Source organism: Juglans regia, chromosome 5 (assembly GCF_001411555.2).
Source record: "Juglans regia cultivar Chandler chromosome 5, Walnut 2.0, whole genome shotgun sequence".
NCBI lineage: Eukaryota > Viridiplantae > Streptophyta > Magnoliopsida > Fagales > Juglandaceae > Juglans > Juglans regia.
In genome coordinates, this window is record NC_049905.1 from 6560002 (window position 1) to 6581899 (window position 21898).

The 21898-nt window shown below is 34.3% G+C and overlaps 2 protein-coding genes across 2 annotated transcripts; both read right to left on the reverse strand.

Annotated features, from left to right (window-relative positions):
• Nucleotides 1-8227: 8227 nt before the first annotated feature.
• Nucleotides 8228-9449, reverse strand: LOC108989883 (RING-H2 finger protein ATL63-like). The gene has a single exon (XM_018963647.2). The coding sequence runs from the start codon at nucleotides 9226-9228 to the stop codon at nucleotides 8410-8412; it is 819 nt and encodes a 272-aa protein (XP_018819192.1). The 5' UTR covers nucleotides 9229-9449; the 3' UTR covers nucleotides 8228-8409.
• Nucleotides 9450-10237: 788 nt separating this feature from the next.
• LOC108989881 (6-phosphofructo-2-kinase/fructose-2,6-bisphosphatase-like) lies at nucleotides 10238-21448 on the reverse strand. The gene is made up of 23 exons (XM_018963644.2): nucleotides 21071-21448; nucleotides 20873-20936; nucleotides 20212-20507; nucleotides 19392-19610; nucleotides 18851-19060; nucleotides 18646-18741; nucleotides 18299-18397; nucleotides 18162-18191; nucleotides 17284-17337; nucleotides 16944-17000; nucleotides 16784-16861; nucleotides 16590-16681; nucleotides 16462-16519; nucleotides 16287-16361; nucleotides 15757-15804; nucleotides 14075-14172; nucleotides 13092-13167; nucleotides 11640-11702; nucleotides 11349-11440; nucleotides 11104-11172; nucleotides 10946-11009; nucleotides 10789-10854; nucleotides 10238-10491 (listed from the first exon to the last, which is right to left on the reverse strand). Exons 1-23 carry the CDS (start codon nucleotides 21263-21265, stop codon nucleotides 10414-10416), a joined length of 2277 nt encoding a protein of 758 aa, XP_018819189.1. The 5' UTR covers nucleotides 21266-21448; the 3' UTR covers nucleotides 10238-10413.
• Nucleotides 21449-21898: the final 450 nt, after the last annotated feature.

Below are 21898 nucleotides of genomic sequence, written 5' to 3' on the forward strand. Positions count from 1 at the left end.
TTAAATGAAGGGGAGCATTGCTTTGTCGAATGGAGTTATGAAATGGTAATTGTTTGTGTTTTGCAAGTTGACATGAAGAACAAAAATGAGTTTTATTAATATAATCTGTAACTAGAAGATTAAAATATTACAGTACTTTTCTAGTTACAGAGAGATGAGGGTGGCCTAATCTAATATGCCAAATTGAGCCGGAGGTCTTGGTGCCAACTGCCAAGTAGAGCAGTGATTTGACTAGTCTTATTCTTGGAGATTCTTCCCAATTGAATCGGATAAAGTCCATTCTCACTCTTTCCTTGCAGTAGGATCTTCCCTGTGGTGATGTCCTTAACAAAAAAATGATCAGAGGTGAGTAAAAAATAGCAAGAATCATCAGTGTAGAGTTTTTGAATTGAAAGAAGATTTGCAGAGGCTTTTGGACAGTGTAATATGTTTTGCAAGTGTAAAGATGAACCATTGGCTTGAAGGGTAGCTAATCCAATGTTTGCAATGTTAAGATTAGAGCCATTGCCTACAACTATAGAGTCATTGCCTTTAAATGGATGTTGTAGGCTCAGATTTTCAATTGAGGTAGTGATATGCTGGTTTGCTCCATTATCTGCAAACCAAGAGTCAGTTTCCTCAATTTGAGCATTGGTTTGAGCAACCATGACAACTAGTTGGTGAGGAGGATGACGCCCTTGAAAAGAGTAATACATCCTATGAAAACAATCAAAAGCTTGATGGTTAGTTTTGCCACATATTTGACAAGGTGTACGATGTTGTTTGAAGGCTGCTAATTTGGATTCTTAGAAGGGAAAGTTTTGGATAAGGTATTTTGTCTGAACTTTCAATTATTGAAATTCTTGTTGCCTTTGTTGGTAAAGAGATCAAAAGTACCAGTTTCAGGTGGAATAGCTTTTTGCGGAGAGTCAAATAGAATTTCATAGTTAAGTAATTCTACTTGAAAATTATCAAAGGTCATTGGACTAGTACAAGTGGCAAAGGAAAAGGAAGTAACAAAATGAGTATAAGATGGATGTAAGCCACTGATGATGAAGGAAATCAAATCTTCATCATCTATAGGCTTACCAACTGCTGCAAGCTAATCTGCCCAAGATTTGGCAAGTTAAAGATATTGAGTGCTGGACTTTGAGTCCTATTTGAGTGTTTGAAGTTGCCTCTTCAAATGAGTAACTCGAGACCTTGAATGAGAGGCAAATTTAGATGCCAAGGAAATCCATACTTGGCGTGAGGTGTTGAGACCAAAAACAGTAGAAAGAACACTCTCAGTTAGAGTCACATTAATCCAACTCAGAAGGTACTGATCCTTCTTATTCCAAAGAACATAATCTGGATTCAAAGTGAATGTAGACCCATCTTGAGAAGGAAGGAATTTGGTAGGACATGGCTCAGATCCAACTATAATTCCTACAAGATCATGGGTTCTTAACACTGGTAGGAATTGTGAAACCCATAATAGATAGTTGTTGTCGTATAGTTTAATGGAGATGAGTTGAGTTGAGTGATATTTGGAATGATAAAGGAAGCAACAAATGATGTATTTGACATGATGAATTTCGGTGTTAGCTTTTGTGGCTCTGGATATTATGTAAAAATAGTAAAAAGAACACAAAGAAGAATGGGAAAATTAAAACTGTATTTGCCTCAGTTTTACATGTCTATTTATATACACCTTGTAATGTAAAGTCTAAATATGTAAATACAAGATGATTTTTTCTTGTGTTGTATTAGTTGGTTTGGGACCTTCCACCATGGTGGTTAAAAAAAAAAAAAACTAATTTTGAAAGAGAAATTTTCACTTCATAGTTTGAAAGAATTTGATATAGATCACTCTACTACTATTCAATATTTTATCATTATTTTTCACATATTTTCATTATCTTTTACTACTATTCACTATTATTTAATTTTTTATCATTATTTTTTTATTACTATTTACATATCATTTAAGATCATCTCACTATTCAAACGTAGTCTAAAAAATAGAGAGAGAGAATAATTTAATGTGTTCTTGTGAAAAGTGATAGTCCAAATAAGTTTTTTATTGTATACATCCCAAAGTGTTGGTCCAAAAAGTTATCTTTTTTTTTTTAATTATTCTTCCAACTCAGACATTTTTATTTCATATACATGGATATTTTTCTTCTCGTTCTAAGTCCTTTCACTTATAAGCTTGTACGAAAAACACACCATCCACATCTTAACATTGGACATTATAGGATTTTATTTGTAAAAATAATTTTAAATTAAATTTTTATACAAATCAATTAAATTGCATCATATGTAAAGTGTGTTCTATACCTCAACTTTTAAGAAATAAATTTCATCTTCTTACATGAGGTCCCATTAAAGGCTCTCTTTTTAGACATGAATATAGCTATTGGAAAGGTTTGCTTAGACTGTCGAAACTTCTCCAGCTAGATGATAATGATGTCAAGCATTCTTTATTGAATTTTGCTATTATCATCTCTACATACCACACATCACATTTATTTATTTATTTTAGTTTTATTCTTTCTAAAGTAATTGAGTTATTCTACTCATCATTCATATACCACAAATTTGATAAGAAAAAAAATAAAAATAAAAAACTATGAGTAGTTTGATGTGAAGATGATGAGTAAATTTTTTTTTTTTTTATCTCTTATTTAATCTGTTTTGATGACTAGGATCTACTCACCATACCCCTTTTATTTTCTTCAAAAAAAAAAGCAAAAAATAATTTATATTCGAACATAACTTACTCTATTTTTTATTTTAAATTTTATTGTTTCAATTATATTTATTGATTTTATCACATTATATATTATTTTATATGAAGTAAACGGGTATTATATATGGTACTTATCTTTTGTTTTATGAGAAGTATTAAAGTTATAAAATAAATTATAAAATAATTTAATATAATTTAATATGATAGAGATGGATTTTAAAATAAAAATAATTTTAAATATAACGTAACACATTTAATTTATAAAATCATGGCTAAAGCATTATCTTTATGTTCCCCAGAAGGGGCCACGCTAGTTCATGCATATATCACATCAGAGGCTAATTAATTATATTTGTCGTTGGCAGCCACTTTAAAGAGGCTAATAGCAGTCTGTTTCATAGATTGGGTCTGGGACTTGATACCATGCATGCAGCTGCTAAATGACACCTTTTGAAAGATGCTCGCACTATCTCCCGTGATACACAATTTTGAGCAGCTCTCACTTTTTATGCGTGTTGTAGGAAGTCATCGATACAATGAGAAGGGTTATTTCTGCAAATAAATTTTATATAAGAAATTTTATATATCATCATATCTATTTTATAACAAAAATTATTTTTAAAATATGAAGAACTACATTGAATCAAGCATTTCTCCAATGAAATTGTTAGGGCTAGTTTGGATTTAGAGATGAGATGAGATTTAGAGATGAGATAAGATGAGATGATTTTAAATGAAAAATGAAAGTTAAAAAAATATATTGTATATTATTTTTAATAATATTATTATTTTGAGATTTGAAAAAATTGAATTGAAATTTGAAAAAATTGAATTGTTTATTATATTTTATGTAAAAATTTAAAAAAATTATAATAATGAGATGAAATAAAATATTTTCTGAATCCAAACGAGACTCTTTGTATGCTTGACGCTAAGAAGGTAACGATAACCCAAAGAAAGACTGCTATTGGCCGTCAAAGATAATTGCTTCATCTATAAAAAGTTTTATAAAAGTAAATTTTACAAATTGACGTGATTTAATGTAAAGAGTTAGATATGTTTTACTATAAAAGAATTACAATATAATATACCACATCAAATAACATTAGTTTGTAAATTTACTTTTATAAAAATTTTTATAAATGCAATTTTGAAGGTATTACCTTCTTTTTTTTTTCTCGGCAGTAGGTATTATCTACTTTGGTCAACTTCATTTGTTATTATCTACTTTGAGTAAAAGCGGGTTTTGATTAGAATTTTTTATATCTAAGCAAGTAAATTATATATATTAAACAGTTATTAGAATTTTTGTGGAAGATCCCAAAAATCATCACAAACCAACTAATACAACAACAAATGCTACTATGCCCCGTCTGCATCACCCCTGTATGGGCAGGCAGGCTACCCCGCATGGAACACCCCATGCCGGGGCGGGGGGCGGGTTGACCCTAGCTGATTAACAATAAGTCTCACATTATTTAAGTATGATTATTGTATTGTCTTAACCTTTTATATAATGGTTAGCTTAAGAGAGTAAGACAATCTAAAATATAATTCTAATGAGTTTATATTTTTTTTGAATGTATAAATTTCAATTTATAATTTAAATTATATTATAATTTGAGTCTAAAAAAATTTAGACCAAAAAATATTTTTAGATTCGATGTGTCATTGGGTTAAGCGGTAGGCGAGGTGTGGTTTCAACCCCACCCCCAATATCGGGGCGGGGGGCGGGAAGGGGGTGCCCCTGCCCCGCACCATGCGGGTAACACCCCTAGGCTCCCACCCATTTCTCATGAGGGGAAGTTTGCCTGAAGAGGTTTTGTTGCAGTCTGAAAATTGGATTGTGATACTACGACCAAAAGCCACAGTAGATTGTTTTATGTAGCACTTTTTTGGTTAAGCTTGGTTGAAGGAAACTCTTACTTCCTCTTTCTCTTGATTTTTGGTTAGGAGAAGCAAAAATATAGGAAAATAAAAACTAATAGATAGTCCAATACGCCGATAAACAATCATAAGTGGTTATGTAGGCGCATGGGGATCACGCACCGCTATTGGAGAGAGGAGGTTGGTTGGATCTACAAAATCTAAGGTCACTAATCTCACTACTGTCGGGCATGGCGGCAAAAAGCTTACCATGACACGACAATGCGTAGATCTCACGCATGACTTAGGCTGCGCACGAGACTCACTCGCCACTTGTTTGGACGATATTATTCCAGAAGCCAAAGGATAGACAGCTGAGGAATCTTATGGCGCAACACGTGACGGTCATAGGTAGCTAGAAAGTAGTAGATTGGCCCATCAAGAAAAATAGCTGAAAAAAAAATCCGCTATAAGCTCTGAAAAAGGACCGGAGAGTATAAGGGATGGAGGAGCTGAAGCTCCACCTACTCAGTAAAAACACATCTATATGTTTATATATTTATGTAGAATATGTATTATATATAACATTCAAAACATACGTACTAACTTATCACAACATAATCGAAACCTATTAAGGTAGTTTTGCCATCTCTTTCTCCAACTCCCAACCATCATCTCATCTCAAACTAAGTCTCTTTTTCCACTCTCAACTGCTTAAGGGTGTGTTTAGTTATTGAAATCCATTCAACTCAATTCAAATTAATCATTAATAGAATTCACTAATTTTTCAAATCCTCGTAAAAAAAAAAAAAAAATCATCTCAACATATTTCATACATTCAAACACATCTCAATCTATTTACACTTAAACACATTTTAATAAGATCTATAAAATATTACTATTTATAGATTAATTCAAATCATCTAAAATCATGATCTTAACATTTAAAAATTACACTCTCTTAGAAAATTATAAGATAGTAAAGCATGAATGATGTGGTATTTTCACTGAGAAAAAAAGAAAAGAAAAGAATGATGTGGTATTTTCGACCTATCACGATATATCATGACAATAAAAAATTTTGAGTAGCGCTACAATTATCGAAAAGGGTTTTGAATTTGGATTTTTATTAGTGTTTTTTTTTATATATACTTTAATCATCATAAATATTTAAAAAAAATAAAAAATTCATAATATCATTAAAAAATATTTATAAAAAAAAAATCTCATTCGGGACATACCCAAATTAGAGATCCAAAATATTTTTCAAATTTTTTGGATAGATATTAATTTTTAATGACATGACACCTATGATAGGTTAGGATATCACGTTACTCCAAATCTACCTAATAATTACTCCTCAGTCGCCTCCGGTCCATAGTCAATCTGCGTGCCATCTTGCACAGCTACTCTAAGCACTATGCTAAGCCTCCCACCGATAAAACCTCTTTCTTCCCCCCTTTCCCTTTAGTCCGATCTGTCTCTCTCGTTATCCTATATTTGTCTCCATCTCACTATTATTAACCCATTTTATTTTATTTGTTGGCTCAAGGATTAAGTGTATGAATGAGATTGTAGTGTGAAATATAGTTTATAATTTTAGAATTTATAATTTTTAATTTAAATAATAAATTTTATAGTTCAAAAGTTATTTATTGTTTAATAAATATGGATCTAAAGTATTTTTAAAATTAATTACATTAATTTTTTAAAAATATATAATTATCTGCATAAACTTTTTTATGAAAGTTTCAATTTGGTATTTTTTAAAAAAGTAGACTTTTAACTTTTTTAAGTAATTAAATATTTTTTATAAATTTACCAAACATATCATATTTTTTAAATAACTTTTAAATAGTTAAAAGTATTTTTTAAGCTTTCAAACTCAATCTAAGACTTTAAGTGATGGAAAATGATAGAATGAATTTTAAATACGTCCATTAAGGTTCCGTTTAAAATTTAGATTAAATTGAGATCAATTCAGTTCAGTTTAATTTTAAATTGAGTCTAACATTCAAATACGTAACTCTCAATTAATTATTAAACTCATCTCAACTCAAAACCTCTTTACACGTGAGACTCATAACATTTTTCAATTCAACACCTCTTTACAAGCAAGACCCACAACTTTTTTCGACATTTCATAAATACATTTAAACTATCGTAACATCTAAACACATTTAAAATATATTAGGTGAACCTTACAAAACTCACTCTACCATCTCAACTCACTACTATTCATAAAGAATTTAATTCATCTCAACTCAACTCAACATTTAAACAGGACCTAAATGTACTCACTCATATATTTTAATTTTTTTAATGATTAAGAAAGTGACTATTAGTGAATTTATATTTTTTTCTTAATAATTAAAGATATTTAAAAAAGAAAAATAATTTACACACAATATTTTTTACAATATTTTATACAATTATGTTTTAAATGAGAGGTATTTTTGTAAAACATCTTATAGAAATAACATTATTGTGTAATGAATTGTATGTATATCATTACTTTTTAAAAAATGAGAAATTATATTTGCAGTCCTCATTTGGAAACTGTATATGCAGACTCTTTATTAAATGAAAAAAATATTATTTTAGGAGGGATATTTTTTTATTTTTAAAAAATTTTAAAGATAAAATTATCTAGACTTGTATTACAATCTCTAAATGAGAATTGTATGTAGTATTGCTCTTAAAAAATACTTAAAGAGAAAAAAAATCATTTGCATTAACGTGGATATTTGGAGCGCACATTTAAGGTGCAACCTATCATTGTCCTTAAGTAATGTCGTATTAGGTTCAATAATTTGACAGATTCGTAGCTTCAACCATAAGGTGATTGTCTTCTTCCTCCTCCTGTTCTTCTTCTTCTTCTTCTTCTTTTATATATATATATATATATATATATTGATTGAAAGAGGCAGAAGAGACAATGATCGATCTTAAATGTAGAACATCGCAGTAGCAGTCGGTTGGACCATTCTCATTCACATATATAATTGGTGCGAGACTCAAAAACATCGGCCAGAAAGCACGGAAAGCTGAAACACTGCTTTTTGTCCTTCTCTCCAGTGTCTCCCCATATTACTCTCCAGTCAACGACATCAGATCCGACTTTTAATCATAATCACCGGAGATAACGAATTTATAAGAAAACAATGTCATGCAAACATGTCGTTTCTGATTTGAACGGGTAGATATGTTGTGCAGCTAGGCACCTTATCATTGAACAAATTACTAGCTTGCTTTTGTCTCAATACTTTAGATATATATAGCATATCAATCATTTTGTAATACTGATTTTAAATCAAATTATATGGTGAGAGAAATGCTTTAACTAATTTCTAAAAATAAATTTACAAAATGACTTGATGTAGTCACGTTATACTGTAAAATTATTTTTATTATAAAATAGATCTAATGTATTATATGAAATCATGTCAATTTATTGATTTACTTTGTGATTATAGTATTTATCATTTGGCAACAGATGGATTATGAAAGGTGCCAAGATGGGTACATAAAACATACAATTACCATTTCTGTAAGGCAAGTTGGGGGCACAATGATTGATAAATTACCACTTCTAAATATGGACCAGATGATCATCAGATGTTAGTGATTAGGAACACAAAGTACAGGAATCTTTGGATCTTACCATTAGTGATAATTAAAACCGGAAGAACTAATGTTTCATCAACATGTCCAATGAGAAAAATCTGGCAAAAGGTGATTACTTTCCGAGAAATCTCTATACAACAAAGAGCTGAGGTATTGGCATTCACAGTGATCTCTCTCTCTCTCTCTAGCTCTCTCTCTCTCTCTCAAACATTCACGTCATTCATATTAGACGATGGGAAAACCTTGCGTTCTGATGATCTGTTCCTGCTCAGCATCCTCTTCAGCGAACAACTCAGGGACGAAGATGATGATGAAGTTACTGATACAGAATCTCCCATCACAGCATTTTGATCACTCTGATTTTCGCAACCCGGAATATCAATCACAAACTCCATTGCAGAATCCCCATCACTGCCCACAGTTCCCAACTCAATCCCTACCCCCTCCGAAGAATCAACAGCTGAATCAGTCCCTGCATTCGCTTCCGAACCAACCGTCACGACCTTAGCCTCGCACACCACCGGAGCTCTGCAAATGGGACAATTCGTATGAGAACTCAACCACGTGTCAATGCACTCCACGTGAAAACCGTGGTGGCACTTGGGCAAGTCCCTCCCCATCTCGTTTTCCTCAAACGGGCTCAAGCAAATGACGCATTCCAACCCATTCTTGTGCTCCGCTGAGCTGTATAGAAAGAGAGGGATCGTAGTGATGAGTGACGCGTCGAGACCTTTCGTTGGAGGGCTGGGAACAGAGGTGTCGAGGTTGAAGGTATGGAAATGGTGGAACCGAGAGGGTCGGAGCGCGTGCGAGACGGTCATGGAGCGTCGCCGCCGTTGCTGGGCTTGGGCTAAGAACCATTTCGCATAGACGTGGAGAAGCAAGACGAAGAGGATGACAAGGAGTAGAGATATTACGGCCGCGAGCATGATGTTTCCGTCGTAAGAGAATATGCTTCGGACTATGTGGCTGAGTGTGTTGGTGGCTTGCTCTGGCAACTCAGGAGGGCTGGAGCTAGACATTGTGATCAATGAGCAGCAAGATAGAATGGTGGGTCTCTCTGCAACCTTGTGTCTCTGAGCAATCTTGTGTGCGGAGAAGGTGGGGGATATAAGAATAAAGATAAGCAATGGAATCTTCTTCTTTCTTTTTCTTTAGCGTGAGAGAACGTTTACGTGAAAATAAAGTCGTTGCTAGAGGTTTTATATTTTGGAGATTGTGCAAAAACTCTCTCTCTCTCTCTCTCTCTCTCTCTCTCGTGTGTGCGCGCCGTGTGGGGTTACTCTGAAGTCAAAAAAGAAATCCCTTTATTCAAGGAGATAATGAGACTCATATGCATGGGAGAGGAGAGAAAGGGGCAGAAATGAAGGACTCGTGAAGGCGACGGCAGTAGAGGGTGTTGGTGGGTGGGTGGGGTTATTTGATTCATGCGGTATTTGATATTTGTTTAGTGTGTGGGGGTGGAGGTGGAGGTACGGATCCCAATGCCAGATAGGTGGGGTTCCTTTTGAGGCCCCCATATTTTTCAACTCATTTCAGGGTCTTAGTTTCTTTTATTAGTTTTTGGTGTTTCTTGTGTGGTACATTGGTAGTAAGGTGTGGGGACCCCCCACTCAGACTATATTGGATCAGAGGTCCCATGTGAATCCAACCAGTAACAAGACAATGTCTTCTTTTGACTCTCTGCAAACACAACCATCTGCTTCCTCTTTTTCCCTTTTTTTTTGAAGTAAATGGTCATACCCATGATCTACAACCACGACCATCTGCTTCTTCTACAGTAGGTCCTTTGCTAGCTTTCTTCCACCTTTTCTTGCTGCATGTTTTGGGCAAGTGATCAAACTTTAGGTGTTAATTCTAGGCTCGTGACCTGGGACCTATCTCAGGGGTCAAATGTACCACCACCCCATACATGTGACAGATTTAAGATTCAGTCGTAGCCTCGTGGATACACAATCTATAGACCCAATATCCAAAAACCATATGAGATTTGGAGCCATTTTGGGGGGTCTGGACTTTGCAGAGAAGAAGACTGCACATCACATATTTGAACCATTTTGGATTTGATGATTATTTGATATGGTGAACCCAATGTTGCATTTATATGCTGATGCTACATCATCTTGTTGACGAATGAGAATCAAAAGAATGGAAACTTGCCTCAGCATTTTGGGTTTATATAATTACAAAGTTCTTGTGAGCTTTATTTAGTCCATGAGTTTGTATCGTTTCTCTTGGACACCTGTAACTCCCATTTGAATCTCAATTATAGTGTGAAGTGGCACCTGAAATCCAAAATGCTGATACTATTAGGATGTAACTCCACAATATACACCCACCAACCAAACGAAAATAAGAATCCGAGATTAATATATGCTAAACTGCTCATTTGCAGTATCACAATCCAAATTATGGTTGGCATCTGTAATTCTCAATATTTACCATCACTTACAACAGATGGTTCTTTGAAATCCTAACACTGTCGTGGAGGAGAAAGAGCTTTATCCCTCTTGTCCCAACATATTTGCATGACATATGGAGGGAGCAAGCAATAGTCAAGTCAACCATAGAAAGAAAATTACCTCAATGTATGGAATTTCTTTCAGAGGCCTGTCAGCAAAATAAGCATATAATGCTCTCAAAACTGCCTGCAATAATAAAGGAATACAGAACTTAGATGGATCATAATTGCGACATCAACTATTGATACACACAGATGCTCTATATGATATATATAACCTGATCAGATATCACTACAACAGGTGCTCGTTGTCGTTCAAGCTCAATAATTACAGGCTCTAGCCTGCATTAAGGGTGGGCGTCAATACAATTGCATTTGTTGCATAAATATGTATTCAAAGACTAAATTCATGGGTCCTCAGACATCAAATACAGACCTTTGAATAACATCCAAATAAGACTCCCCACGAGGATATCGATACCTAAGCTTGTCCTTCTTGCGTGCCCTGCAATTTTGTAAGTGACATAATTATCCAGCACACATCTCAAAACAACCACAGGTTATTCACACCAGGAAAAAATGAACCGAACAAACTGTTTGAAGAGAGATTAAGAAGTGTGTACATTCTCTATCTTTACCATATAAAAAGAGAAAAAAAGATATGACAAAATTGCAACATACTCATATTCCTCGGGCATGTTCTTGTTTATCTCTTCATAGGTCATTCCATCACAAACCCCAGCATTTATCTCATCCAGTGCACGCCATTGTATCTACCAAATATGTAACAAATTACACAGACTCCTATATGTATCCTAGAATAAATTCCAACACCTATCACCCACCAAAATCAGCTAAACATATCTACATAAATGGATTTGCAAATCCAATGACATTAATAAAAATAAAATTGGGCAGCTCTTCATGAAAAAAAAAAAAAAGCCAACGACTTCCACATAGACGAACACAAACCTTAGGAAATCCAACAATGGGACTTGCTGTCAAAATTGTTCGTTGTAACGTGCTTGTCCAAATCTAGACAATAACAAATTCAAAATGAAAGTACCTTAGTTCAAAGAAGTTCACAAACTAATAGTTGGAGTTCAAGCACAAATTAGCAGTTGACATTCACTCAATATATTGTAAGTAACATATTGAATGCTGGTATTTGTGTCGGGACCTGAACCATTTTTATCAGTTGAGCGACGGCCCTTCCACTCGGCACCGTCGGATCACTAAGGCCAACTTTTGTCCCTGCTCGACAGGTGGGTCTTGCAGTCAACTTATAAAAAAAACTGAATCTTAAGTTGACTCCATTGATGCATTAATGACCCAGTAAAAGGTAAATTAATCCCCAAAAAAAAACAAAAAAAAAAAAAAAAATGGGGTCGAAAGATCATAGACAAGTAGCAAGATCAATTCTAGACTACTTTCTTTCTTAAACTTATTTAACAACACTGAAGCCAAGACTTACAAGCAGGCCTAAGACCTCAACAGTATATTACTGCTTGCTTAACATCTTGAAACTACTTTCTGGCTTCTGAGGACAACAGATACCAATTTGTTTCTTAAAGCAAGAAAATAAATTTCAAAATGTTAAACAAAGGAAGTTAGTTTCCCAAATCTATCAGCTGTTAGGATTTAATCATTGTAATAGACTACTTTGTTTGCAGAGAAAAGGGGAGGAAAAGATGGTTCGTAACTCTCAAACTGAAAATCGGATGGGTATTGAATGAGATCTCGTGTTGTCTAAGAGGGAGAAGTTATTTCAGTTTATAACGATTCCAAGGAGATCCTATTGTAACCTTGACTAGTACTTTTGAGTATAAGTCTAAGGCCTTGTTTGTTTTCGCAAATGGGATGAGATGAGATGAGTTGAGATTAAAGTTAAAAGTTGAATAAAATATTGTTAGAATATATTTTTTTAATATTATTTTTGTTTTGGGATTTGAAAAAGTTGAATTGTTTATTTTATTTTATGTTTGAATTTGGGAAAGTTATAATGATTAGATGAGATGAGTTGATAGTAACTATGAAAACAAACAAGGCCTTAAATGTGGCTTGGGACTTTCCTTGTGTCATTTGAGAATGGCCTAATGAGAATATCAGCTCAGGAACTACCTAATGAGAATGTCAGGGATTTTAGTGTGGGAGATTGCAACACACAAAGTTGAGTATAGGAATGGTGGTGAATCAGATCCTACAATGTCTGTGAAGGAAAAATTCTTGCTGTTTATAATGATTCCTAGAAATTCAATTGTAATATTGACTTGTCCTTTTATAGTATAAATCCATTTGGCTTGCGCTTTCCTTGGATTACCACAAAGGTCCTTTATAAATCAAGAATAGACTTACATATATTGCTTCACAGTAAAAGAAACCAAAAACTTGAACATCACTATCATTCATATTGATGAAGCTTACAGAAGCAGCCCTTTCCGACTTCAGTCGCTTTTCAACAAAGTTTGCAAGTTTTTTAGCATAAACTTCTCCACGATCGCTGTACACAGAAGTTGCAGTATAAATGGGTGAGCCACAGTCATGATATAAAACCAGTTGTAATTGAAGAACGAAAGTTCAAAAGTATATTAAAATGCATAACTAGGACAACTAAGTGGACAGGACAAAGAAAAATATTTCTGCATCAAACAAATGAATCCAGCTTTAGATGGACACTGTGCCACTTACGACAGGAAAAAAAATCCAAAAAACTAATTATATGCCAGAAGAAGATTAGGTACAGAAAAAAAAGCTACATAATGTTAAATAGAATTTTGGCACGTCATTGTAAAATTCTACCACTTAATATTCACTTCAAACATCGAATCAGGAGCATATATTATGACCTTTCATTTTTTGGCACGTAATGAAACTCTTATGATGGGCAACAAGGTTTATTCCAGTTCTTTGTAATTTGTACTTGCAAAAATGGCATTCTTATCAATGAATACCAATCTTCAGCAAACTCAAGTTGGATGGCAGGATTTCAATGTGACGGCTTCTGTGTCCAAGTCTGCAGTGTGTCCCTAGTGGAATGGCTAGCAGTACCTCCAATGAAAGGAAAACAAAGAGGGGGAGATCCTGAAGTCTATCACCAGATTGTCAACACCAGACTAATTCCTTGTAAACAATTTCCCCAGAAAAATAAATAAAAAATAAATTAAATCCTTAGAACCTGCTGGCAGCACGCTACTGTAATATGGTCAATGTAAACGAATTTATTAATTCAGTTACTAAGAGAATACCATGTGCAAACAGACGAAAATTAAACTATCAAAACATTTAGGTTATCCAAGATAGAAGACACAGATTACATAGGCAAGTGTTTTATTTCAGAAACACTTCCAATTTCTTCGAATAACAACAAAACCAGCAAACTATTCTTGAATGTTAATAAAAAGATATACCTCAATCCAGTGTCACCTCCAATCCTGCCTCTAACATTGTCCTTACTCTCCCCATGCCGAGTAAGAAAAATTGGGCGGGGCGTGAGATGGGTATTAACCTGCAAAGGAACAAGAATATTAAATCAATATAGTAAACACAGAAAAGGACCTTGTATCAAACAATAAAGCTGCACCTAGTTACCTGTATTCCCTACCCCCTCCCAATGGAAACCATGTTCCAGTTTGCAGAACCTTAATTATAGTGCATTCTTGTTCTATTTCACTAAATTTGGCAATAAGAAACAAATAACAACTGATTTGATCTACGATTGAAGAACGAAAAAAAAGTTTTATAATTTTCCTTTTATAGTTTTTCCTTACCAAAAAAAGATAATGCTTGATCCGATCTCATACCTAAAATATAAACCCAAGATATTTGATTAATCTGATAATATATTGATTAATCTGATATACAATTGATCCCATACCTAAAATAAAAATTAAATCTAATCTTTTAATAAATTTTTCCTTGAAAGAACAGAATATTTTACTAAACTGATACCCCAAATAATAAATCTGATCTGATTTTTAATGGTTTTTTCATATAACCATAATACAATTGATTACATGATTTGATCTCATCCAAAAGTAGAAATCTGATCTAGTTTATAATAATTTAATTTTCAATGTTGTGTTAACACAAACTGTTATGATATTATTTTATCCTTCAAACAATTGCATACTGATTCCTTTTCCTTTGCATTTATATATGCCACATACTTTAAATCCATACATATACATGCCTGCCAACAAGGATACATGACACATACAAAGCTATATGCATGTTCGCTGCCAGTCCGCGTGCATATACATACATACGTACAACATACTCAACATGACCCAAATTAGTGTCCCAACTAAGCCTGCTCCCATCACAGTGATCACACCACATTACAGGCACTAGTATACCAAATTTGCATAGCAATGCCACAGAACCAAATGTGCCAGACTGCAGGTAACCTTGCTCTACACTCATTCAGTACTAAGTGCAGTGATGTAAAAGTCAGTCCCTAATTACAAGCTGAAATTTACTTCAAGAAATCTGTTGGAAAAATGCATGGAACCTTTTATGAACAAGTTAGGTATATCTTCAGATAATGCAGTTCCTCTATTAATCATCTCATTTTACAGTTTTTATTCCTCTAAATTTGCTCTTCTTCAAGCCAAGATGCTTATAGAAAAATCATCTTATTCAAGCCAAATGGTCATTGCATATTACAGATAAAACATGGAATGTATCGTATAGAAATATGGTGTCCGGTACATCCTAAAGCTACCTTGGACACCAACAGGCCTGCCTATTGGTTTACATAGTACAGACACAGACACAGATGTTCATTAAGAACTCAAAATATGACAGTTTGCACATGAATGAAAATATCACCCATGGCTAATTAAACATTCCTTATCCAAATGCAAAACCCCAGGCTAATCCATGCAAGATTAACATTATGGTCTCGAATTCACATAATTTGTGAATACCACTTTGCATTATATAAAATGGCTAAGATTAGAGCTTGCCATGCAGTTGACTGAATTGCATCCTAAAGAACAAACAAGATGAATTATGATGATAAAAAAGCCTAATAAAAGAAGCAAGATATAAAATATGCTAGGACCATATCTTTCATAGGACGACATACCAAGAAAAAAACAATCCGCCCAGGAAGATAGCCACTGATATTGTTCACCTGAAGAAATAAAAAGCATCTTCACTAATTTGGAATTCATAGGTCTATATTACAATAGGAAGACTACAGAGATGCATGATCATCTAATGAAGAATTTTCAAAATAAAAATCTTAAAAAAAAAACATAAATAACATCTTAATATAAATGAAAAATGTTTTAATGGACAAGTAGCATCCTATCCCAGTCCCCCCTACATGGCAGGGAGGTGCCAATGCTATGAGCTAAAGCACTATTTAAGTGAAAAGTTCAAATAAAAGGTCAACAGTACCCAACAAACACTATCGTACACAGCTATCTTCAAGAATATGAGGAAGTAAATGCATCAAACAATACGCAACTCTACCACATTCAAAATTTCCCAGTAATCATAAAGCAATTTTCTTTTCAAGATATTAATGATGTGCACAATTAAAAGACAATGCATTTAACAGGCACACAGCATTCATGAGATTCTTCTAACTAATAAATTCAGCAAACTAACTTGTATTTGTCCACCATGTCCACTGACAGTGTCGATCATTTTGATGTACGATCCTTCTTCCACTGTCTCATAAACCTAGTAACAGAGTGCATTGCATATTGTATCATGATACTAAGCTGTCTAATAACCAAATCTCACCTAGCCCAATTCATAGAAGTAGGGTTGAGGCAATTACTTTTTCATAATTGGATAGTCTATCCTTGAAGTCTAGTAATCCAGCCTCATAATCTAGCCTGCAGGAGGAAAATTTATTAGGTATACAAATCAAAGTAAGAAGTAACTGGTTTCCAAGAGCAACCATACTCTTCTGCATAATCAGGGCTTTGTTGAATTTTAAGACGTATATTTCTTTCAATAATGCGTTCATCATTGCATATTGTTTCCAGAAAAATAATCTGCATCAAAACAAAAGTAATATCTATCAACATTCTATACTATTTATGCTACTTTTCATGCATGGGACTCCTAAACTTTCACCCATGCAATGATCAAGGTACCTTGCATTTTCCTTCAGCCATTTTCATCAACATATTCCTTCGTTTCTTGGTACTATTTGTGGCATCAAATATCCCTACCTAAAACCAAATTCGGGTTAGTGAAAAAAATGGATTGCACAGAAGCCACAGCGATATAAAAATAAATAAAGCATAAATTTACCTGGCCACCACCTTCTTGCATCCAATATATCATGTCTTCCATAGCCAAAGCTGCTACCTAGTAGCATGTGATATATTAAAACTATGTACAAAGAACAGGGTTAATATGGTGTTAATATTACCAACTGCCAAAAATAAAATAAATTAGAAAAAAAGTATTAGAGGCCACCACAGAGAAACTTTTAAGAAATTAATCATTCTGTCCAAGTAACCAATTCACTCACAGAAATGGCATCAACTTGTTTAATATACTGGGAGGTAATAAGAATAAAGAAAACACGGAAAAAATCGGTACTTCTATGATATACTTAAAGCAATAAATCACTCTGGTGAATATTAACCTCATTACGTGCTTCCAAGCCTTCCGGATTGTCAGCTCGGAAAAAATCTGCAGACTGCACAAGGATATTCGTCATCCATCAAGAATCATTCCAGAGAGTTAAGAAAACTAATGCAATCTTCTTCAGACAGACACTTCTACAAGGCATTCCAAAAAGGAAACTTCTGCCTGATGCGAAACTACGAAAACCCTGACATTTGAAAGACGACACCATCCCCGTAATAACCTGGGCTCCCTCTCTCCTAAACTACAAAAGCCATAACATTTCAAAGAGATAATCGCTTCCTCCAGCAAAAACTTCCAGACTAGTTTGTTTAAAAGGGCCACAAAATCAGACGCCACCACATTTATACCCCACCACCAAAACCCAATTCCCTCTTGCTTTAAAATATAGATCCCAACGTTACATCATGACAGACCCACATACATGTGATTAATATACTGAAGTGGACCAGAAGCACAATCACTAGCTATCAATAACTCGGGGGAAATTTCCATGCACACCAATCAGCTTTTTGAAATAAATTTCTCAAAATAGTTTTTCTGATATCATCTATGTGTTGTGCATCATTTTCACTGTTGTGAATTGTGCGAAATTAAAGATTGTGAGCCTGCGACCACTTAAATTAGTATCACAAAGCAAGCGGTGAAAAATTGTAGCAAGTTCTTTTTTCCCAAAAATAATATATAGATATAGTGAGGCTGGCAGAGAAGGAATATCCAACTGTGTTTATCACACAGCCAGGAAACCACTCAACAGATTATAATCAATTGTGCAGCCAAAAGTGTGCATGAAATTAATTGTGCCAGACTTTAGACAACTTAAATGTTTATATTAATAAAGGAAATATCAGTATGAAAAAGTGGTCAGTGATGTACCTGATTCACCCCATGCTTAAGCCGCCGATACTGTTGCAATAAAATAGAATAAACAAATTAGAATGATCTTTACCTTCATATTTTCTCTTTTAGATCTGGAGAGCAAATGGAATAGTCATGGTAAGAATATAAATGACCTTCCCAACATTGAAATGCTTGGTATGATGACCCAACCAGCGAAGATATCTGGTAAGTTTAGCTGCAGTGAAAGTCTTGCCTCGAGCTGGCAAACCAACCTAAAGTCAAAACAACTACTTAGAATTATTCAATCTCAAAACCTCTCTTTGTGAAGCAAGAGAAACTGATGATGTTGACAATTATTGCCAACCCAATTTTCAGGCTATCAAGGGTCAAATTTTTTTTATCAGTAAGAATGATGGCTATCAAGGGTCACATTTTGCATTCCAATTGATGAAGTTCACAACTGGGAGAACAGTGATTAATTTTATTAGCAGTCTCGACAAACAAAATTACAAGGAAATACCAGGACAATTGCCAAATGTCTATCCTCCTTTGGTCCAAGCATCTGATCAGCGACAGCTGCAGCTGCGACAGCTCCAGCAGCTGCTGGCATTGAATTCTAACAATTAAAAAGAAAAGAAAGATTATTACATAAAATAACGCCACCAAAGCATTAATTTAACCTGCAGAATCTTCACTAATCAGAGAAAATGAAACCTTTTACAAACCTTTGTTTCTGTGTCCATTTTGAGATCAATAGTGAAAGTACTTGCACTAGCAGATTTACCTCGCCTAGGAGATCCAACACCCCTATCTACAAGGAGCCCCCTGTGACTATTCTGCTTTTGAAAAGGCGAAAATGTCCCAACTGACTTTGATTCAACCATTCCAAAACTTGAATACATGCTGGATGAATCAGGGACTATTACTTCCATCTCCTATGTAAAAAATAACACAAAACATTAGCCGCAGGATAATATAGTATTAATGGAAGAGACAGATAAATTTGGGAGGCATGTGCAAGTCTGACAGGTTTATCAACCATAAGTGTCTTCTCTGACATCTTAAGCAATAATGTAACATTGCTGCTGAATCAACTAGTAAGCCCAACATAAATACGATAGCTGCACATAGTAAGTTCCATTTCCATTATGGACGACATAACACCCAAATATCAATGTCACATCATGATGGTGATACAGCTTACTATTATTCCAAAGCCATAATAAAGTCAATCTACATATAGCAAGATGGGCTACCAAGAAGAACCTTTTTAGATGCAGGTCGATCAACAGAAACACCGCCATCTTTAAAGGAATGCAAAACATTCCCTGAGCCATCCATGTTGTTAAACACACCAGCACAAGTTAATGACCTTGGAGTCTCGGTGTTGTTAGCTGCATAAACCAAACCTGAATTGGCAGAAGTTGATGGAGCTGGTATAACATAATGTTCCAGATCAAGCTCCAAACTAGTTGAAGAGCCATTCTGCAGAGCAAATGGAACCAAAAAAAAAATAATAATATTGAGCTATATAAGAATTTCAAAATAAATGTCGTAACTAACATTTTCAGCAAAGAATGCCTCATTGGCACTTCAAAACCAATTGGCTTAACCCAATATTAAGCCAAAAAATTATTAAGCCACTTTGAATATAATTAAAGACATCCATGGCTTCACAATTTTTCTTAGGAAGAAAATTAAAATTATCCCAGCTATATAAATTTAGAGAAATGCTTTAGCCACAAAAGAATTTCACAAAAGTAAACACACAAACTGATATGTCTTTATGTGGTACGTCAAATTGTAAAGTTATTTTTATTGTAATGTAAATCTAATGGACAACAATAAGCCACACCAGTTTGTGAGTTTACTTTTGTGAAATCTTTTTGTAACTGTAGCACTTCTCATAAAGTTAATCTGTTGGAAAAGGAACAAGCTCTCATCTTTATTTATTTATTGCGGTTCAACTGAATTAATTGCTTCTTGCACATGTGTACATCTCTCAAATTTACTTACCGTCAGAACACCTCTTTACTAAATAAAACAAAGAAGGATTAATGGTAAATGATTGCAAGTCAAAATGTACCTCGGCTTCCAACTCTGGCACTGAATTAATACTAACATCAGGAATGCCACGAACAGCTGAAGGCCGAAGGTTCTCCTGATAAGCCCTCCAACTAGCCGCAAGATCAAATGGAGAGACCTTATTGGCATGAATGAATACCCGAAACTCAAAAATCTCGTCAGCATTAAGCCTAAACAAAGCCAGCCTTGCATCCCCTTGCAAGGTTCCCCTGGTGAGCAGTCGATTTGGACCCTCCTCAACTATACAGGGAGCATTATCGTACATAGGCTTCAAAAGGAACTTGAAGTCCAAGGTTTCTATATCCGGAAAATAAAATAAAATAAATCAAATACACCCCTAGATTTTATAGCATGACTGTTTGCTGCAATATTTGAAAAGTGAAACAACTAGGTTTCTTTTTTCTTTCATTTTTCAACATTTGAGACCGCATTAACCAAACCAACCGAGGGGCGAGGATAATACCAATCGTCTCAATTGAGATTTTTTTTTTTCCCTTTATGTTCTATGAAACAAAAAATAAAAATAAAAAATCTTACAAGCGCTGTTTGCTCACTTATTGAGCAAGCATGACTACTTTTATGCTTTGAAAGGCGATCCAATAACTTCCCAAGTAATCAAAGTGATTAATTCAATAAGGACGTTATGGAGAAAATACGGTTACCGTGATTAGGAGGAACAACAAAGCTCAATTCCCACGTAGACTGCGACTCGCGTTCCATCGGAAGCTACAAAAGCCAGAGTTGCTACGATCAAACAGAACAGAATTGAAAAGAAGAAGAAGAAGAACCAATACAAGATAGCCGAGAGAAGAGAGAGAGAGAAAAAATAGTTGTATGGTCATATAGAGGAAATTAAATACCGCTTTAGAAGAATCCCAGGACCCAACGAGAGGAACAGAGCCGTAGACGTGGGGAGTGAGGTCGCCCTTGCGCTTGTAATTCTCCATCTTCAAGGACACATAGAGCTGATCGCCGGCTTGGTCCAGGTTCTCCTCTGGCTCCTCCTCGCCCCCATGGGACGCGCCGTCAGTACTCTTCGACGCTCCGGTTCCCATTCCGATTCCAATTCCTCCAAAACAAAGTTTCTACCTTGTTGTTTTGGGTTCCTCTCGCCTGTGTTTTAAGCGAAGCAACTGTGAAACATATATGTGTGTGTGTATTGCGCGCGCGCGTGTTCAGAAAGTTTCTATTTTCTGTTTCTTTTGGTATTGGATAGTGGGGGAGAGATAGGTGGGGATGAAAACAGTGAACACTCATAAAGTTAGGAACGGGGAGGAAAAGAGATTTTATAAATAAATAAAATAAAAGTATTTTTTTTTTCTTTTTTCCTTTTAGATTTTCATATAATATTGTGTTGTTTTCTAACATTCTATAAAAGTATTTTGTTTTTAGTATAATTTTTAATAAAAAACACTTCTTGATTTGGATAATGAGTTGAAATGAGATAAAGTTAAAAGTTGAATTAAATATTGTTATAATATTATTTTTTAGTATTATTTTTGTTTTAAAATTAAAAAAATTAAATTATTTATTGTATTTTATTTGAAAGTTTGAAAAACTTGTAATGATGAAATGAGATGGTCATGTTTGGATAATAAAAGTATTTCATCCAATCTTTTATCATTATAACTTTATCAAATTCTCATATAAAATATAATAAATAATTCAATTTTTTTAAATTTTAAAAT

Coding starts and splice junctions, on each gene's coding strand:
- LOC108989883 (XM_018963647.2), bottom strand. CDS start 9,228: ATGTCTAGCTCCAGCCCTCCTGAGTTGCCAGAGCAAGCCACCAACACA.
- LOC108989881 (XM_018963644.2), bottom strand. CDS start 21,265: ATGGGAACCGGAGCGTCGAAGAGTACTGACGGCGCGTCCCATGGGGGC. Junction 18,742..18,850: donor AAATGGACACAGAAACAAAG/GTTTGTAAAAGG, acceptor TTTAATTGTTAG/AATTCAATGCCAGCAGCTGC. Junction 15,805..16,286: donor GACATGGTGGACAAATACAA/GTTAGTTTGCTG, acceptor TTATTTCTTCAG/GTGAACAATATCAGTGGCTA.